The following is a 19906-nucleotide window of genomic DNA, read 5'->3' as shown; positions in this document are numbered from 1 at the left end:
TACCTAATTTTATGAAAATCAGTTCAGTGGTTTAGACGTGAAAGCGTTACAGACAGAGTAACTTTCGCATTTATGATATTAGTAGGGATTACCTACCTTCAACAACACACACACTCCAACCAAAAAAAATCGAAGCCAACTTTTTAAGTACGGGAATAAATAGAGCTTTTTTCTCTCTTACAAAAAATATTTATTTAATTCATATTTACATGTAAAATGAATTTAAGTACCTATGTTGTGAATTGACCTGAAAGCACTTTTGCAAAACTGTGACGAAAATATCTTAAGGAGAATATTTTTTTTTCAATAAGCTTGTCGGTCATGTTGAAAGTTGTTTTTAAATCACAAGTCGTCACATTAACAAGTTTGTATGTAATGTACCAATATCTATGCAGATACCACATTTGAGAACCAACATAACTGAATTTTTCCTCTCGAGTGTAGACAGGAAAATCTTACAAGGCTAGCGGACGGAAGCGCCCTCAAATTAAAGCACTCTTTACATACAGATTAGGTTTATCTATAATGGTTATAATAATCCTATATTGAACAAAACCACTGTAGAAAACCGAAAACGTGTTAGAACTATAAAACAAAAGCTAGTTCTAGAGGCTTTTCATTTTATCACTACTGGGATAAAATATGTATAGCCCTATGTTGCTAGTGAAGAGTATAGTTTAATAACTGATTTGTACCCATATTCCGACAAATAAATGTTTCTTTCTTTCTTTCTTTCAACCATTAAATAATTTTTAAAATCGGTTCAATAGTTTCGGAGCCTTTCAAACAAACAATCAAAAAATGTTTCCTCTTTATTACATGCTTATTTTGTATTAGGTACGTTACTTGAATACATACAAAGTTATGAGTAGGACCAGTTACCTTAAGGTAAATTTCTTAAGATAGGAACTAGGTATACCTACTATTTAGACTATAACTATGTTCTTACAATATTTTATTTCGAATAATTGCAACGCAGATATTATTTTTGTAACTTTAAAACTACTCATACTCCTACCATTTTGGTTCAACCTTAAAGTACCTATTTCATCATCATCATCATCATCATCGGCCTATCGCAGTCCACTGCTGGACATAGGCCTCTCCAAGAGCACGCCACTGAGCCGAAAATCGATCTCAGTGGCGTACCTATTTAATTTATTAAAATGAGTTCCTAATCAATGTTAATCATGGAACAAATTAATGTTGCATAATAAGTGCTCGTTAATATTGAAGGTAATCAGCGTTCCATTACAACATAAGTAGGTAATTTCTAATTAACTGTGGACACTTTTGTGTCAACTTTTAACTTTTTGGCAAATACATAATTGCAATAATATTAACTTATATTCCAATTACAGGATATATTGTGTTAATATTGTCGAATTATGTTCCAATTCCATTGTCCGATAAAACATTGAACCTTCCTTACCAATATAAATCAAATATTGAATATGCCAAATACAGTGTAGCTGCTATCAACCATTAAATTCCCTAAACTGCACTTTGCCTTCATTGTCAGGTCTGTTATGGTAATTTTAACATTCATATTTCGGTGTAAAAATCTCATCAATACGAATGAAATGAGCCCAAAAACTTGGGAGATGCTATATACCGATGCGGAGTGCCCTGGATTTTCTGTCATCTCCACCATCAGGTAAGGTTCACGGAAGAGAAATCTTCACAGTTATTTAGAGTTATCCGATGTAGATATACTTGAGAGTTATCCGATATATTGTTCAAATATATAAAGTTTTCACTTGATGGTTTTCTCAGGGTGTCCATGTCCATCATCAGATCCTGACCTGATGGAACAACGGATCCCAAATAAGACCCAACTGCAAGTATACTTTTTCAGAAAAAGAATTAATTTCTCAAATCGGGCCAAACGTCTTTGAGAAATCGAGTAATAAAGACAAAAAAACAAACGACTGGCGAACCTCGTCCTTTTTTTGAAACCGGTTAAAAATGTTAAAATAAAATGCATTAAATTGTCCAAAATAATTAACAAACCGGACATAACATATTAGACAAATCAAAAAACTATAATAATACAATAAATGGGTACTTAACACAAAAAAGTCGCAATGCAAAAAATAAGTTAAACAATACGAATATTTTGTTTTCTAACAAAGTTAGCCTTGTTATAAAGCGTGAACGTAACTTACGCGTAATAAATATCGATGTCGAGTTGTCACGGAGAGCGCAGGCGCGAGGAGTGAGGAGCGCGCGCGTTTACAGGTGACTGCAGTCGAACGGCCGGCGCGCACGCAGCTTCGCAGATAAAACAGCCCTATTGGGTAGCACTCAGTTTTCCGGCTACGGCTAACACTTTACGCTACCTCATTCGTCCTTGTGAGGAAAAATTCACCATAAGTAGTGGCGCTTGCTCTTAAATAGTTAAATCTTACTTATATCTTAGTTATATTATAAATGTGAAAGTTTGTGAGAGTGTATGGATGTATGTTTGTTATTCAATCACGCAAAAACGGCTGGACCGATTTGATTGAATTTTGGTATGTAGATAGGTGATACCCTGGATTAACACATAGGCTACTTTTTATCAACACATCAAGCGGGCGAAGCCGCTGGCGGAAGCTAAGTTATAAAATGATTTAGGTAAAAAAACGTTTTGATTACAACTAGTAAATTCGATAAGTTAAATCATGTACAGACTTCATAGACGTGGTAATTTGTGACAACGTATTTACTATTTATTACAGAAAGACATTATTACAGTTCTTATTTTTTGCGGTTAAATCCCACCCTGTCTTGTCTCATCAGACTATTTCTTCATCTATGTAGTGCCCTCCTATAAACACGCATACGTTGGTACCTAGGTACGACCCTTATAATACTCCTCTTATAAACTTGCTTATGTACTTACCAACCTTATATACTCCCTTATGTGCGGTCATTATGTACTATATAACCTTATCAGTATGCTCAATTACCTACTTTTTATGTACTTTCCCTTTGCACTCCCTTATGTACTACAACCCCTAAATACCGCCTGTATGTACTCACATAAGTTAGTCAAAGTCAAAGCTTTTTCTTTCATTATAGACCATTCATGCACCTGAAGGAGAAAGATATTCTCCTTCAGGTGCATGAATTTAACGAACGTTAATCTTCAATCATTTTTGATGGATGTGCCCACAACCTTTTTTGAGCGCTGGTCCACCCCTGCCTGGGTCCGATCTGATCAAATCCATGCATTCTGCCTAGTTCCCATATTTTTAGGTGCTTTCCATACAGATGCCGTGATTAAAGCATGTATGAAAACAAATGTTAAATATATTAAATACCTTATAGGTAAAAGTACACCTGCGACATGTACACCAATGACGCGATTGCGGGGAAGTGCGTTAGTGATTTGTATGATGACTAGTCCCTTCGATTTGCAGGATAGCAAAGAAAGTGGATGACTGTCGTGGTTATTCACAATTTTGAACCGCAAATACAAAATCCTTGACCAACCACAAATGCGCTGAATCGTCACAGTTGCGACAAAGTAAAATATTTTTTCCCGATACGTCATTGTAGGAATATCCCATTTCACGTAAAGGAAAATAGTTTTACTTTATAGGTAACTATTGTTACCACTGAGAAAGAATTTTCTTTATTTTTATACAACCTCTCGAATACCTACATTTCATGTTTGATTACAGTTTTCATAAAAACCGGCCAAGTGCGAGTCGGACTCGCGCACGAATGGTTCCGTACCATCCAAACTAATATTCTATATATATTTATGGATATCGAGCAAAAATTAGCAAAAAAATCACGTTTGTTGTATGGGAGCCCCCCGAAATATTTATTTTATCCTAGTATTTGTTGTTATACCGGCAACAGAAATATATCAGCTGTGAAAATTTCAACTCTCTAACTATCACGGTTCATGAGATACAGCCTGGTGACAGACGGACGGACGGACAGAGGAGCGGAAACGATAGGGTCCCGTTTTACCCTTTGGGTATGGAACCCTAAAAAGCAAAGAAAATTAGGGACAACATCTATTAATGATTCCGGCAATTGACTAGGTACATTTTACAAATCTTTTAGGTACATAATGTAGTTGTATTTCTAAAACAAACAAACTGTTGCCAATCCTAGACTACTTAACAATAGTTTGCTTGTCCACGTGAGTGATGATTTTATGACTTTCCTCATTCACTAAAGGAAACTTAGATTTTTCGCAGTTACTTACTTCCTATGTATGTATTTGTTGCGATATTTTGATAGAAAAAAAAAATGATTTTAACAATTGTTTTTTCAGACGTCCTAATCCTATTTCGAGTAGGTACCGTTCTCTAAGAGTAAAACGGGTTACTTCACCGTCTGTTTATCACCGGGATGTATCTCATGATGTCACAGGTGATGTATTTTTTTTGCCGTTACAAGATTCAATATTTTCGGGAGCTTCCATAACCACAAACGTGTAGTTTGCTAGTTTTACAGATAAGGTTAGAAAACCGGTTTTGGTTTACGTTATGGCATCTACAGCCGGTAGCATTTAAAACTGTGGATTTCATGCATATACTTACCTACTCGCAGGAATCAGGGCAAATAAATGTGATCACCATTTAAAGGCGGTAATGCGGCTAAGTTATGACTGTCAAAAATCGTCAAAGAATCTAAACAAGTCAGCATACAAGAGCATCGCAACTGCCGCGTTATTCAGAATTCCAGCTCCAATTCGCGACACTGCAAAGGTAAGTGCTCTTTAATAAGAGGTTGAACCCTGGTTCCTCTTATTTAGATTGGACGTAGTTGTCTAATAAGCACGTCTCGACTGATTTAACGCCACTGGACTAAACAGGGCCGCGATTCTCCTAATTTTACTTAAGCGTCATACGATTCACGTTCGACTCGATTCGACTGAGATCCGATCCCGACTCGATTACGATTGAAGGGTATGTGGCATTCCGCTATTTTTTCTTTGAAATAAATGTTTTTATCCTTTTCTGTCATTCAATAATGAATCATTTTGTCTGCAAATGATTTACGATTGCAAAATGATTGTACAGCAAACTACCGTATGGACCAAAATCACCAAAATAGCAGACCAATCGCACACCAATCAAATGTCAATCGAATGCGATTGGTCTTTTATTAGTAGCAGAATGCCCGATATGGTTAAAACTGCTATTGCGATTCGATTTCTACTCGATTTTGACATTATTAACTTAGGAGAATCGGGCCCCAGGAAACGCAGCATTACAGTCCACAGTGAGGTAATCACGTCTCGCGAAACTACGAATCAACTCGGTGGAACACCCAGATAAGGATTATAGGTTAATTAGGAATGCAGTTTGGATATGTCATTGATTGATAAGTATTAGGTACTTATTAGTTACTTGTTTTAGAATAAAGATTGAAATGTAATAAAAATAATTCCTCTTGCTCATCACTTCTCGACTTTTCCCTTTACATGATAGTGTATACTAGGGTACTTTATTGATAGTGAGTTTTCTGTCAGTACTCATATACTTTTGGTAGCTAGACAGACAGCTACTACACCAAGTTCTAGACTCGAGATCGCCGTGTGTAGCTAGAAAGTATCATTATTCTTTGATACACTCAAATACATTTTAACTCATGGAAAACATAATTTATGTACAAAGTCGAGCTTAACCCAGGTTTTGGCTTATCTTATAGCTCGCTCAGTGACAGGGTGATTCGATGGGCGTAGGGCAAACCAAATGTGCAACTTATTACTACATTACAAACTACTAGGCGGTATAGTAAATTCTCGTATAAGTTACCAAATCAATGACTCGCTAGGCGTACGATACTTGATGGCCACAGTAGTTTTGACCTTTGCATAGCACCATAAGTACCACGACACTTGTCGAACAAACTTAACTACTAATGTCAAGGTAGGTAAGTTACACAACAAAAACATCCAAAGCAAATCTGTATAATACTTTAATCTTATAAGGAATTAGCACTTTATGAAGTACAATAATTTTATGATCTGTACTGTTATATAAAATAATCAATTACAATAATAATAATACACTTAAAAATTAGTCCATCAAATCTGCGTCATCCGACAGATCCTGAAACAAACAAAACCATATTTTATCACATATTTAGATGCACTTTATCACAACATCTGACTTACTCAAGAAAAACAATTCAAAACTTTTCCGTAACTACAAATATGTTGCATTATACTTATATTATTCCATAGCGAAGTATTTCGTTTACTATAAAAACTCAGAAAATTAAGATTAGTCTTACTATAAATAGTTCTTCATATATTACCATTTCACGAAAAGAGTTACGTACATATGAAATTGAACGCGTTTATCATGTGTGTAAATGAAATTCGTCACAACTGAGCGCATCACAATAATATTGCCAATATTTTGTCATTGACAGTAAGGTGACATTGAGAGCAACGCACGTTTTTTCTATAAAATGTGGTCATATAATTATTCGGCATAGAAATCTCATGTTTATTCAACAAATAAATAAGGATAACTGACCTCCCAGTCATCGTAACTTTAGTTCATTCACATTTACCTATAATCATAATTTGCGTCTAACTTTTTTCATGGTTGACTCTGTTTATTTTTATGCTAGTGCTATTATTATTGCCGACAAGTCAACGTCAACTAATTCATCTAACTATAAATTCTCTTTATCGATAACAATGACCTATAGCAAATTACCTAGCTCTATAGAGTAATTAGACCTCATTTGGTCGTCCGTTCACAAACGCTACTTCATCTAACTACACATAAACGCATTGTCATTTTCTCAGCAAATATATTAACATTAAGATTATAAATATAAAGATGTACATTGTACATATGTATAAGAAGTGTCGTGTCAACAACATACCACGCTGTCGGCCGTACTATCCAGTATGATGTCATCAATCTCGCGCTCTAGTTCGTCCATGATGTCGAGAGAATCGTTCCGTTTCTTAGGCGCGGAAGGCAACGCTTGTGGTACTTGCTCCGGAGCTTTACTGCTGGAGGCATCGCTCGTAGGACTGTGGAAACATGACAAAAGTAAATTGGATTCTGATGCCTTCTTCCAACAGAGTCGAATTTAACAGCAAATGATTTAAATATGGTAACTGCCTAATTGACCTAAAGACCCCGTCTCCCGGGAACTCCATCTATTGGCCCAATAAAAGATAGCCTATGTCACCCAGGGATAGTGTAGCTTACTAACAGTAAACGAATTATTAAAATCTGTTCAATAGTTTCGGCACACATTCGGCACATATTAGTATAAATTCTTACCAATCTGATGTAGTTAAACTAATGTCTGCAACAGCTGCACTGGTGGATTGCGAAGTTTGCACAATGGGCGGCAGTTTGAAGCCGTTCTTTTCTGCCTCAGCCTTCTCGGCAGCGAGATCGCGGTCGATATTGCAAGTCTTAAAATCTTCGGGCAAGTTTGCTAGCAGGCAACTCTGCTCATACCCGTATTCGCGCTGAAATCTCTCCAGATCCAACGATTGCTGAAATAAATGAGTTAGTTAAAAGCTGAACGCCTTTCTTTGGTTACAATCAAATTATGTGAATTGTTCTGGTTATTGAGAATTTAGTGAGGTCAACGTCATCTCAATATACCATCTGTCATGTTTGTATTTATTTATTTACTTAATTCAAGTTAACAACTTCTAATTTCACCATTACAATATAAAACAAATACAAATAAGAATACATAAATAAAAGGGTAACAAACATTCATAGGCAAATACAACATTTACCAAGCCAATGATTGAAAAAGTGCAAAATTGTTATTTTATACACATAACAATATAGGGCCTCATAGAAAAATCCTGCGACGTAAAATGAATTATCCCCACTATGTAATCAATCAGACGTAGGTTAGGATGTAAGAGACACGTGAATACTCTTGAGGCAGTTTTTGCTAAATTCCACTATGTACTGTTTATTAATTTATATTACCAGGTACTCCGGGAACAAGTTTTCGTACTGCTCAGGGTCAGCGAGCGACTGGCCGAGCTTCTTGTTGGTGGCCGATGTCGACTCGCGCCATAGTTTCACCACCTCCGACATTTTCGATGGAATGTATGATCTGCAGAAAACAAACATTTTCAATAAGAAAGCCGTTAGTTTATTCTTTAGATATTTCTTGTATTACGGTGAGTTTCATTTAACTATTCCAATAACCGAAGCTTATTGGAATAGTTAAATGGTGGATAGTAGCTTATTTTTATTTGTTAAATCGCCGATTTGACGAATGGGTGGCAAGTATAAGACTGATTATGGTTTGGTTATCGTTATAGCTAAATTGAGCAACTGGTTCTTTATTAAGCTTATCTAAACTGGAGAAAAGGTGACCAAAACGATGCCCAATTGATCATGTTAAAGCCGGTAGGTTTTTGATAACCAACACTTTTTTTTTTAGAGTTATTTAATGACACACGCGTTTGTTAATGTGTCTATGGTAAGGACATCGAAACGTCAGTTGTAGACGTTTCATCACCACTGACACAATGTTAGCTTTATAGAATGAATGGAGAGTGCTGGCAACAGTTGGTTACCTCGAATTCTATCTGTACTAATATTACAAAGAGGAAAACTTTGTTTGTTTGTAATGGATAAACTCAAAAACTACTGGACCGATTTTAAATATTCTTTCACCATTAGAAAGCTATATTATCTGCGAGTAACATAGGCTATATTTTATCCCGGTGCGGGCAGTAGCTCCCACAGGATGCGGGTGAAACCGCAGGCGAAAGCTAGTATTCAATAAATAGGGTAATGATGACGTGATTTAGTTTAGCTTACCTGGCAAAGAAGGCGGCTTCAGGTAGTTTGTTGCGCTGTATCAGCAGATTGAGACAGGCGTCGAGATCATTCAGCATGAAGTACGCCACAAACGAGATGTTCTCCGCCCCCTCCTCCGAAGACATCTGAGCTACGTTCCTTAGCAACGTCTTGTCACCTGCACGGACAGAAAAAATGTTACAATAAGGTACAAAAAATATAAATCTGTCTCTAAATATAAGGAGGAAATTGCCTAAATGTATATTCAGCTTAATTTTATGTAGAAAATCCCGACAAAGTTACCTTCTAGCCGAAATTTAAGAGGGCCATATAAATATAGATTACTGAAAATATATCTCGTATATATTACATACCAATCTATAACAATACCATAAATATGAAGTTTGTTTGAAGGTGCGATTCTAAAGATCCACTGATCCGATTTGAAAATATTTCAGTTTCGATAGCCCATTTACCGAGGAAGGCTAGGTCTTTTATCTAGGGATCTTATCTGGGAGTAGCTAGTGCTGAGCTAAAACGAGATATGCAATAAGCTAAAATTACAGCTAGAGTAAGTTTACTCACCAGTGCTAGCAGCGAACAGCAACAGGGCACTGTAATCTTTAGCGCTCTGATAGCAGGCCTTCGTAAGCTCGGTGTCAGCGGCAGCGGCGGCCGCAGCCCCGAGTCGCGACCATCGTGCCGAGGACGACCGAGACGGGGCTCCTTCGGCAACAGCCGCTTCTTCGGCAAGCTGCTTCGCCCTCCGTAGTTCTCCCAGCGAGAGAGCCAGCTCGAACTGGTGTTCGGGCTCCGTGGATACTGCTAGAGCTTGCTGCTTGAAGCCCTGTGAAATTTTGTTTGGTTAGTATTGTTCTCATCGGCAATCACAAAAAAAAAATCGGCAAAATTACATCTTAGCAACTCCGTTAAACCTGTATTTTGATAGTCATTCGTAATGTAATAGGTATGAGTCTCAAACATCTCCTTTATCTATCTCCGGACGTGTCGGATTCCCGTCCCATAGCGCTATGAGAGTGTAGGAATAGAGAATGCTCGAGGGCATGTCGGATGGGATCATCGGAATCCTCGGAATAAGTACTTTTCACTTTTGAATTTTCCTCTGAGAATCATTGCTTCAATCACATTGGTCGGCAGTTTTGTTATCACCAAACGCGTTCCATTGCATAGTTTTGTTTGGTTTAGATTACGAAGCATGATGAGTACCGAGCCAACCTTTTGTTATAAATTATGCGGTGGTAACATATGAAAGTAATAAATAGATATAACGTACTTGTTTCTCTAGGAAGTGAGCGACCCTGGTGCGGTGCTCGTGAGGTATGGTGGGCAGCACGCGGTCGGCTGTCTCGAAGTCTGCGCGCATCACCGCCGTCTGATACTCAAGTACCGACAGCAGGAGGGAGTATGACACTATGTTCAACTCCTTGTCGTTTAGATACAGTCTGTGGACAACGATGTAATGTTACTGTTGACAAAATTCTAATAACATAGATATTATAGCCTCGTTTACTACTTAATTTAATGTATTCAGATGCTCATGTATATTAGGATCAAAAGCTATTCTATAAACAGCATATTGGATACAAAAGTGGGGTATCACCGCTAAACATCGATCACTGTAATATTGAAAGCAGTATTTGAAACGTGTTCCTAGTTTAAAGACAGCTGTTATGTAGAAACCCCAAATCTAGCATTGTGGGGTTAAATATTTTAGCAACCACATCCAGAACTTCGCTAAGAAGTAAACTTGGAATAGACTAGACTTTTAATTTACGGGGCATAATGAAAGAAACATTTTGTTAATGTTCTTTGGTATATAAAGACTGTAGACATTACCTGTTCTCCTTGGCTACGTATCCTAGGATATACATGGTGTGGTCCAGGTGGGATATAGTGACGATCTCGCCGCCGACGTAGTAGTTTATTCTGTTCACTGAGTTCGTGTAGATGAAGCAGTCGCCCACCCATAGCCCAGTTCTCACTATCTCGTTCACTGCGCCCACAACCTGGTGAGGATATTGAAGCAATTACATTTGTGAACTGGTTGTAGCTGGTTGCAGCTGGTTGCTACTGGTTTAGCTAGTTCTCTTATCAAAAATGGCTTTGTCAGCATTTGCAGAACCCATTAATGTAGTAGTCGAAATTAGTGTCTGTCTTATGAAACAGTCAACGCAACTTTTGCAACCCAGACATAATTGGAAAAGGCTATCCCAAGAGGATGACATATTTTAGTAAATTGATATTCTTGTTATGACATCTACGCATCCTCCTGGAAAACCTGTCTGGATGCACCTGAGTATCAGTGTTTTAAATGGAGCGACTTCATATCTGTTCTCCTCAACCTAGTTACGCGGTCAACGGAATAAGCCTTGGTAAAAGTAATGGACATATTTGCTGGTAAACTCATTCGTATGATACATCATCATCGTGTTACAATTTACACCATAGAAACATCCTTATTGTTTGCATACAGTTCTACCAACTTTATTAAAAAATCCTATCAGTAGGCGATGTCAATGACCTGATTGCGTGTCAATTTTTTATAATGGCATTTGACTCGTAAAACTCTTTAATTCTTACTATAGAATTTCAATTTCGTATTATTTATTTCGAGTATTTTAGCTTCGTGTTTCGGCTAGTAGCCATGTAACTATTTTCATAGATACTATAAATTAATTTTGAAACATTAGAGTGAGTAGATAAAGAATGTCGTAACGGTTAGTAGGCTTATCACGAACGCGAGTCCTTATCGCGCCAGTAACATTATTGAACATAACTTTTAAATTATTTCACACGACTAACTGATTAAAGTATTCCATGTTTGTTACTGTGTAAAATATTTTTTTAGTTTAAACGCCACAACAATGATTCTTGAATGATTACATCTGCTATAGTTCGGCCATTCAGAGAATGCGTTCCTGACACGTCGCGATTGAACTGACGACGTAACTTTGCAATGGCGTTGCAGTTACGATAAAAATATTTTTGCTGGTTGTTTACCGTTTTAACAATTGAGGAGCATTAAAACAACATTATTATATCAATAATCAATGAATGTAGTTACGTCGTCAGTTCAATCGCGACGTGTCAGGAACGCATTCTCTGAATGGCCGAACTATAATGGCAATATTATTTCAACTTCATTCTTAGATATTGGCTTAAAAAGTATACCTATTATGCCTATAACATAATACTAACAGTGTCATTGGTTTAGTGATCGCAGGTGCGACAGGGAACAACCGTGCACAGGGAAGGGTTTCTACTAAAGCGTCGGGCCTTTCACCGAATCGTTCTATGAATAAAATCCAAAGAAGCGGGAGTGTTCAAGTTGGCATGTCTCACCCGTGTGCTTCGGATAGCACTATAAGTTGTCGGTATTGCACCCTACCCCTTCTCAGTCTTATCGGATTGCCGTCCCGTCAGACTATGAGTCTGCGCTCATTGTGCAGCTGGCTGGTCACTAGAGAACGACAGCCCTTGCGAGAAATCCTTGTAGACACTATAGCATATTAATTACATGAGACAATTACCTCAAAAGCATCCTCAATACCATCTTCTGTGATGTTGGTGTTCGTCTCCCGAGCGCGAGTGACCACAGCGGCGTTGTACTTGAGCACATAGTACGAGTCGTCAGTAGCCAGGCACACCAAGTTCCCGCTCTCCGACCAATACACGTGACGGGGCTGGATCTCAATCCTGAACGAAAAGTTGAAAGTAAACTAGTGTTAAATAAGCAAAGCATTATGTAGCGAGCGAAGACAGTAGGTACTAAAATATTATCATCACCAGGCTTGGTCGCCCCACTGCTGGGCACAGGCTCATAAATGTTTTGGATGTGTCTCGCTAGCTCTTATTTTAATTATTTAGTTTTAATTTCACTATGTAAATGGAAGTAAAAAGTTTTCGCCTTGCGGAACTAAGTGTATTCATATTTTTATGCGCTATTTTGCAAACGCAGTACTAAAAGGGGTTTGCGCATAAAGCAAGGGCTTCAATCAAAGCTTTGTAAATTAACAAGGAGGAAATTATCTTTATTCGCGCACAGCTGATCAAATACGATGCATGATTTTCATAATTTACATTTATTTTTTCCCCTTCTTGGAGGAAAAGCTTCTTCCTGCAGCATATTAGACGACGTGGGTCACCTGATTTAACAATCAACTGTGATCAATTTATGTTTAGGCCGAGATATGGTGTCACCGATAGAGATACATTCTAAAACTTTGAATACTTCCAAATCCCTATCTTCCCCTCGAAACAGTTCGTATTTAAATACGTATAAAACGTATGTTGTCGCAAGTCAATAACCCACTGGCATCTCTATTATTTAAAACAACAAATACGCAAAGCAAAAGATATCTCCTAAAGAATAGAAATATAAGTATAGTATTTTAAAAAATGCACATGACTGTACCCACGCCGCAAATATGAGTTACTTGATAATTATTATATTTAATTTTATTATTCTAATTAAGATTTACTTACATTTTGTTAACTGTTATAAATTGATTACAGTACAATGTTATATGACAAAATTACTACGACTCGGGTAAAACCTAAAGGCTCAGTATGATCATCTCATACAAACAGTAGATCCAAAAAGATTTATCTGCAAACATTTGCTTAAAACTTTTTACAAATTCACTGCAAGTACCTTACTACCTTATTGTACTGTATGTGCTATAAAATACTTCAATGTTTTTTGTTTTTAACAACATAAATTCGCATTATTGTAATGAGGCCGAATACGTCACTGTAAATATGCAAAGAAAATCGCTTAGCTGTAAAACTCGCCATAGTGGTAATTCTACACAGGATTATATTTAAGCCTACTTTCGTTACATGAACGAGGCAACGTAACGTTATACAAATATGTTTTCGCTAGCCACTTACTATATCATATCTTATTAACCTCTTTGATGATATTTTGTAGGAAATAATCGTTTTTTGTGGATAAAACGTAACAAAAAAGTTTTTAGGCATATATGGATATAACTTAATTTTAATTGTGCACAGCTGTAACTGCCCAGCATGAATGTAATTAAGATCGATCGCAAAGCTTATGTCGTTTTTTCTACTTGGAAAACTAAAGCAATGATCGAGTTTACTGAACTTTCTTGATCACGATGAGTGACAATATTAATAACTTCATTGAGTTACTATTTATGATCAAGCAAGCTTTTCATTATTTTCTAATTAGGACAAAAAAACTACTGAAATGAACAATCGCTACGCAACATATTTATATTATGTATATAATAACACCTTTGTAACCTACGAACACAGAATAAAGAGCTATGACTTTGGTAGTGTGAAAATAAACATGTAAACTGAATTGGTCAGTGTGAATTTACCTTCTGATAAGTTCTAGATTCTCCCAGTCGTAGAATGAGAATGCCACACCGCTGATAGACTTCACACCCAGCATGAACCCGCCGTAAATACCTGAACAAAAACATTAATGAAAAAACGGATGAGCAAGATATTATAATTATGTCATTGTCAAGATGGAAATACTAGAAGAAAATTCAACAATTTAATGATCCACTTATTTAATACAACTCACCTTCAGCACCAAACTCGGGCTTGAAGCTCTTTCTCTCTTTAAAGTTTTTGAATACCTTTATGGTACTGGAATTTTCAAGGGTCGCATACTCCGAGCTGTCGAATGCCCAGACAAACTCTTGCGCAGTTCCAAAAGCCTTGTTTCTCAGCGCCATTGCGGTATAAATGATGTATTCTCCGTCACCACAGACAACCACGAAACGGCCGTTCGGGTTGTGAGCAATAGTCTGTGGGTAGATCTCGCAGGAACCCATGTCCTTCGCCATAACGGGGACACGCTCGCCGTCTTTTATTTCGGTACCTGAAATTAAAACAAAACACCGACTTCAATAGTGTACCCTAAACCTTCTAAATCTGACAATTACAATGCTGACAACTGCTTCAAAAGTTTATTCAGCCAAAAGTGTTATAATGGCGCACAAATATACGGGTAAAACTGAGAACTTTTTTTTTAGTCGGTTGAAAACAGACCCTTTATAGGATAACACATCATCAAGTACAAGAATACCAACACCCACCTTCAGGTAGCGCCTTCAAGTTGACTTGCTGCATCTCCGAATGCTTCGCCCAGATAATCTTGCCACCGTTGACGTCCATGGAAATAGCCGGCTCCTCACGGCCAACCTTGATCATAATCGTGCCCTCGTCGTAACTGATGAACATAGGAGTATACTCAATATTTGTGCTAAAAGAACTTTAACATTTTTGATTGAAGGAGCACACTAATATTATAAAAGTAGAAAGATTGTGAGTAACGGATTTTGATGAAAGTTAGAATAGCAACATAGCTTTTTCATCAGAATAAATTATGGAACATAAGTAGTTCCATCAGGATTTGGGGGAAACTCTGAGATACAGAAAATGGTAAAGTTCGAGTAAAACTTACCCGATTGCCACATTATTAGATCCATGCATGGAAGATATAGTCCAGACTCTTTCGAAGCCATAGTTCAGGGAAGACTCGAGCCTGTAAGTGCCGGCGTGCCATATCCTGATGGTGCCATCTTCTGAGCCGGTCAGCAGTATTGGAAGCTCGGGGTGAAATGATACAGCTGACACATTCTGTGTGTGACCTATGCAATAAGACTTTATTAATACTTGTTACTGGTGATTTGTTCAGTAAATAATATAGTATTATAAGATATTTCAAGTAAGAAGATTGGTACTAAGATGTCAGTACGTTCTTTATGCAATACAAGATTACTGCAGCAGCTCCTTTGTGTCCTAATATGCATCAATTGACTGCAGTCGTTTAAAATAACCTGAGCAACCACTGCAAATTGTAGGATGAATGAAATGAATTGCCGAATTTTAAGCCTGTATGAAAAGATGCTAAGGATTGTTATCATGAAACAAGTTATAAGTTTAACTTACTTTCTAATGTCTGAACACAAGTTTTGTTTTGGTAGTCCCATATTTTGACGAGGCGATCGTCAGCACCACTGATGAGGTAGGGTTTGTCTCCACCGTGGTAGTAATCCACGCAGTTTACGCCTTTCTCGTGCCCTTCTAGCGTGAAGTTAGAGATTGACGATCCAAGCTGCCATACCTGTTTACATACAAGATAACATCAAATCATTTTATCAAAACGCTCGAAAGGAAACTGCTTCTGCTAAAACATCATGGGACTTCAAGAAAAGTCAAACATGCTTTAGTATTATTACAGTAATTTTCTTACGAGTCATATTGTATTGTCATATTGTCTAATTGTATACTGTCCAACTCAACAATGCTGCCTTGAAAGTCTTCAGATTAATTGTCTGTAATGGTGGGAAGAAGGACAGCCGTGCAGCAAACTTACTTTGACGGTGGTATCGAGACTAGCGCTCGCAAATGTGTTGTTGTCCTTGGGATTGATGACGATCTGCATCACATAATGCGTGTGACCCTCGAACACCTGCTGGCACGCCCAGTTGCGTTCCCAGTTCCACAGCTTTATCAACAAGTCATCTGAAAAAGTCGAAAAGTTTGTAGCGAACGAAACACAGTTCCCGCTCTATAAATGGAAATCCGAGGCTAACAGACGTGACGTATAACTTTCAGTATCGATTTTTCAAACAGTCGGCATCTTCCAACGAAAATAACAAAAAAATTGTATTATTGATCCAATTAGTAAATGGTATTGGAAAATTATACTGTACATTATTGAATGCCAAAACCCAAGACCAAATTTATGTACAGTGACAATATTTAATTGCAATCGAGATCTTTTTTCTACCTGTATTGATTTATAGTACTGATACAAGATGAATGCATCTTACATAGAGAATGTAAATGTTGTTATTAAATACGAGAGAGCATATTGACCTAGGTTGACCTACATACAGATAGTGGTTCATATATTACGCCAAACTACATTTATATCAAGAGAGCTGTTGTTACCAAGCTATTTGATGAAGAAGAATATAGATTTACAGAGTACTCAATCACCAAGTAGTAATCTACTAGGGATGCCTACATTAGCAACTGTTTCCTTAAAAAAATGAAGACATGACTTACCACTGCTTGTAAGAATGTATGGCTGTGTAGGATGTATCGCGATACACCGCACATAGTCAGAATGAGCCTCAAAGGCGTGCACTCTCTCCAACGTGTTGTAGTTGAAGACGCGGATCTGCATGTCATCGGAACCGGTGATGACCCAGTTCTTGCGCGGGACAAACTTCGCGGCACGCACGGGCAGGTCGCATACCTACACAACAAATGCATTACATATGTTATGACATTTATGTCATCAATGTTATGTCCATAAGTTAAGCTCAATCAATGGATTTTGCAGTCTTCCTATGGTGCATACAATTATAATAGATTATATAGATACAATAGATTACAGATTTTGAAATAGCACCATATCTACTGTGTAGTTTAGGAAAATGGCAGACAGAGCATATTACTGCAGTCTTTTCAGTCTGTTTATTGAGAAAAATGATGACATTGTTTTGTTTATTAAAGTTGAAGTTGTTAGAATCATCTTTTTTATCTGTTTTGTATTTTAGAGCTATGTGTGTTCATACCACAAAGCACGTACATGTATAACCATTTAAAGACAAATCCAAAGTATGAGAAAAAGAATGACAGCATTTTAGTAAATATCCTGCCCATGTTATGAGGCTTCAAGAAACTTTGTTTACGTGTTGACATCAATGTACTCTGTTTTAACAGATGGTGATAGTGGAATGTAAGCAAGTTGTATTTATTTTTATCATAGCAGTAAACTCATAAAACAGCTGCTCATTAAAATAAAATGTACATAGGTTATTTATTTATATCAATAAAGACTGTGATTTTCTCAAGAGACCTAATCTAAAGTCATGTTTTGTAATTTTGCTTACAGTGGTTAGATAACAATGCTATAAATTTTTCAGTTTCTAAACAATTTTTTTAACTGTACAATCTTAAACTAAAAGTTGTGTTCTTGTAGTTTTATTTATTTAACAGATGGATTTGTAGGACACAAGGGAACAGTTTCTAAATTGGCAGCAAGTATTAATTCAAACTTAAATACAATATCTGTTATGAGATTGATCACCTCATCGTATTAATATTGATTAGATAATAAAGCATCATAACACTTAAAACTGTTTATAAATTAAGGAGCATTTTATTATTTATGACAAAAATTAATCTAGACAGAGATTCATATGATATGTGCATGGCTTTGTGTGTAACTGAAGTCCACTATAATCTTCACACAAAGCTATTCTGGTAGCAAAAACAGATCATAATAATAATTATTACCCATTACAAAAAGGATTTATAAAATAGAACATCAATGATGATTTTAACGATGCGATGCAACCAGAAGTAATTTTTGACAAAGATATTCATTGAAGATTAATAAGATTAGTAAGTCATACAAAGTTCTGAGTGGAAAGGTAATAAGCATTGTTGTATAGAGCCCTTTTACGAATATTACATGAAAATATTGTCTAACTAAGAACTTATATGGCATAAACAAATCTTATTAGCCGTAACCTGATAAAAAATATTTGTAATTTCATTCTATTGGAAATACAAGCATGATATTGATGAGCATAACTAGTAAACCACACTATTCATACAGAAAGAGGTTTGAAACTGGGGTCATGTTTGCTAAATCAAGACAAGCTTTGATGGACATGGGAAGCTAAAAGATGCTACTGGTATATTCTATAGCAACAACTGTTGGTTACCTCGAAGCGTTTGATCTGCGTGTGTGTCTCATAGTTCCATATGTTCACGTCACCGTTGTACAAGGAGCACAGGAGCCATGGCTCCGACGGGTGCTGGTCCACGCACTTGACGCGGTCCGACCTCGCTGTCAACTTCCTCTTGATATCCAGGCGTAACGGCTGTTGGAACATAGCAACAGTACACGTTACAGACTCCGTCCAAAGCACAACAAACACCTATTACACGCGAATTGCATCAAGTAGAAGCCGACATTATACGAATGATGACACACTGCCGACAAATATATAACTACGTGGCGGAAATTTTGTCCGCACTAACAAATATGCGCAAACACTCAGTTACGTTTATTATTGTTAAATCAAAGTGGTTCTTACCATTTTTAATAGTTAAAACATGAAAATTTATCATACAGGAATAGGGAAACTGTGGAAGTTTGACAGGGTGGGTGGACGTGTCACTATTTTTTTTTTCCTATGCCAACACACTTTTGGATACGCGTCGAAGAAAAATTATCGGTAATAATCGGTTTTTCAGTTATCGTTAATTTATCTCTCTCTTTTAAAGTGCTACTTGTTTAATGTATTCATGATACAAAATGTTTGTTTTGGTCATTAATTGATTTTATATATACCTTTTATCTTTCCTGGACCAAAGGTAGATGCATGCTGTAAGGGGAGAACGGACGTAAGATTTATCTGACCCGACCGAGACAGTGCCGGTTTTCAGATAGGGCCACGCGCGCCAGCTAAGGGCGCAGGATCAGGCTGTGTACAAACCCTTGACTTAAGCCCGCCTAGTCTTTTCCAGCAAATAGTATCTCAATATGAAAAAAAGAAACTGCGTGAGCAATCCCATGATATTGCTTTTGCCGTTGCCAATGAGCCAATGTTGCCTTAAAATAACGGTATTTGATTTGATTAAGAGAGACAGGGCTTAGGGGTTAATGAAATGTTTTAACCTGTAGTTTGACCAAACTCTCATTAGCCTACCATCAATAATTCAGCTGTTTAAACAGTTACTTACATTATGTATTGTGCACGGTGCACCTTTTGTAACTTTATAATGAAGTTGAAATTCCTCTAAACTATGAGGCCTACCTATCCTAGTCTAGAGCATGTTCAGCTATGGCGCTCTATACTTTACTGTTGTGTAGTGTTCATGGTATCAGACATTCACCAGTGTCAAGTTTTTACCCTATTCATGCCTACAATTTTCGAGAGACTAGAGATGATACCATATTAAATTGATTAATAACTTCAAAGTCCCAATTATTGGGTCTGCTTCGTGGACAGTGAAGTGGTTAAAATAAAACAAGCAAATTAAAGTACAATATAAATATTATTTTATTCATTATTGTATTAAATATAATTGATTTCTTTCGT

At 37.0% G+C, this 19906-nt stretch overlaps 2 protein-coding genes across 3 annotated transcripts in view; both read right to left on the bottom strand.

Annotated features, from left to right (window-relative positions):
- LOC124645002 (proton-coupled amino acid transporter-like protein CG1139) overlaps positions 1 to 2247 on the bottom strand; it is a 36722-nt gene extending 34475 nt beyond the window's left edge. Inside the window, exon 1 of the mRNA XM_047184719.1 lies at positions 2169 to 2247. The gene's annotated coding sequence lies outside the window, so the exon portion shown is untranslated. The remainder of the gene's footprint in view (positions 1 to 2168) is intronic.
- A 3666-nt stretch (positions 2248 to 5913) lies between these two features.
- LOC124644758 (coatomer subunit beta') lies at positions 5914 to 19004 on the bottom strand. Of its 2 annotated transcripts, XM_047184281.1 has the most exons (18): positions 18899 to 19004; positions 18524 to 18682; positions 16851 to 17043; positions 16153 to 16301; positions 15726 to 15900; positions 15238 to 15424; positions 14870 to 15003; positions 14353 to 14652; positions 14141 to 14231; positions 12317 to 12482; positions 10623 to 10792; positions 10060 to 10228; positions 9351 to 9612; positions 8787 to 8943; positions 7941 to 8070; positions 7266 to 7486; positions 6856 to 7009; positions 5914 to 6065 (listed from the first exon to the last, which is right to left on the bottom strand). In XM_047184281.1, the coding sequence occupies exons 1-18, from the start codon at positions 18899 to 18901 to the stop codon at positions 6033 to 6035; spliced, it is 2853 nt and encodes a 950-aa protein (XP_047040237.1). In that variant the 5' UTR covers positions 18902 to 19004; the 3' UTR covers positions 5914 to 6032. The 2 variants fall into 2 exon arrangements, with proteins under 2 accessions (XP_047040237.1, XP_047040236.1); XM_047184280.1 differs by lacking the exon at positions 18899 to 19004 and having other exon boundaries at positions 18524 to 18694.
- Between the last annotated feature and the right edge of the window lie 902 nt (positions 19005 to 19906).

This window comes from Helicoverpa zea, chromosome 31 (genome assembly GCF_022581195.2).
Source record: "Helicoverpa zea isolate HzStark_Cry1AcR chromosome 31, ilHelZeax1.1, whole genome shotgun sequence".
Classification (NCBI taxonomy): Eukaryota; Metazoa; Arthropoda; class Insecta; order Lepidoptera; family Noctuidae; genus Helicoverpa; species Helicoverpa zea.
This window is presented reverse-complemented; position numbering and strand designations above follow the sequence as displayed.

What these genes read in the sequence shown, in the direction of transcription:
- LOC124644758 (XM_047184280.1), bottom strand. Translation starts at nt 18,694, where the DNA reads ATGTTCCAACAGCCGTTACGCCTGGATATCAAGAGGAAGTTGACAGCG. An exon ending in TTGTGTTCAGACATTAGAAA is followed by an intron (nt 15,425 to 15,725) that starts GTAAGTTAAACT and finishes CTTATTGCATAG; the next exon opens with GTCACACACAGAATGTGTCA. An exon ending in AATCTAGAACTTATCAGAAG is followed by an intron (nt 12,483 to 14,140) that starts GTAAATTCACAC and finishes CTTTTCGTTCAG; the next exon opens with GATTGAGATCCAGCCCCGTC.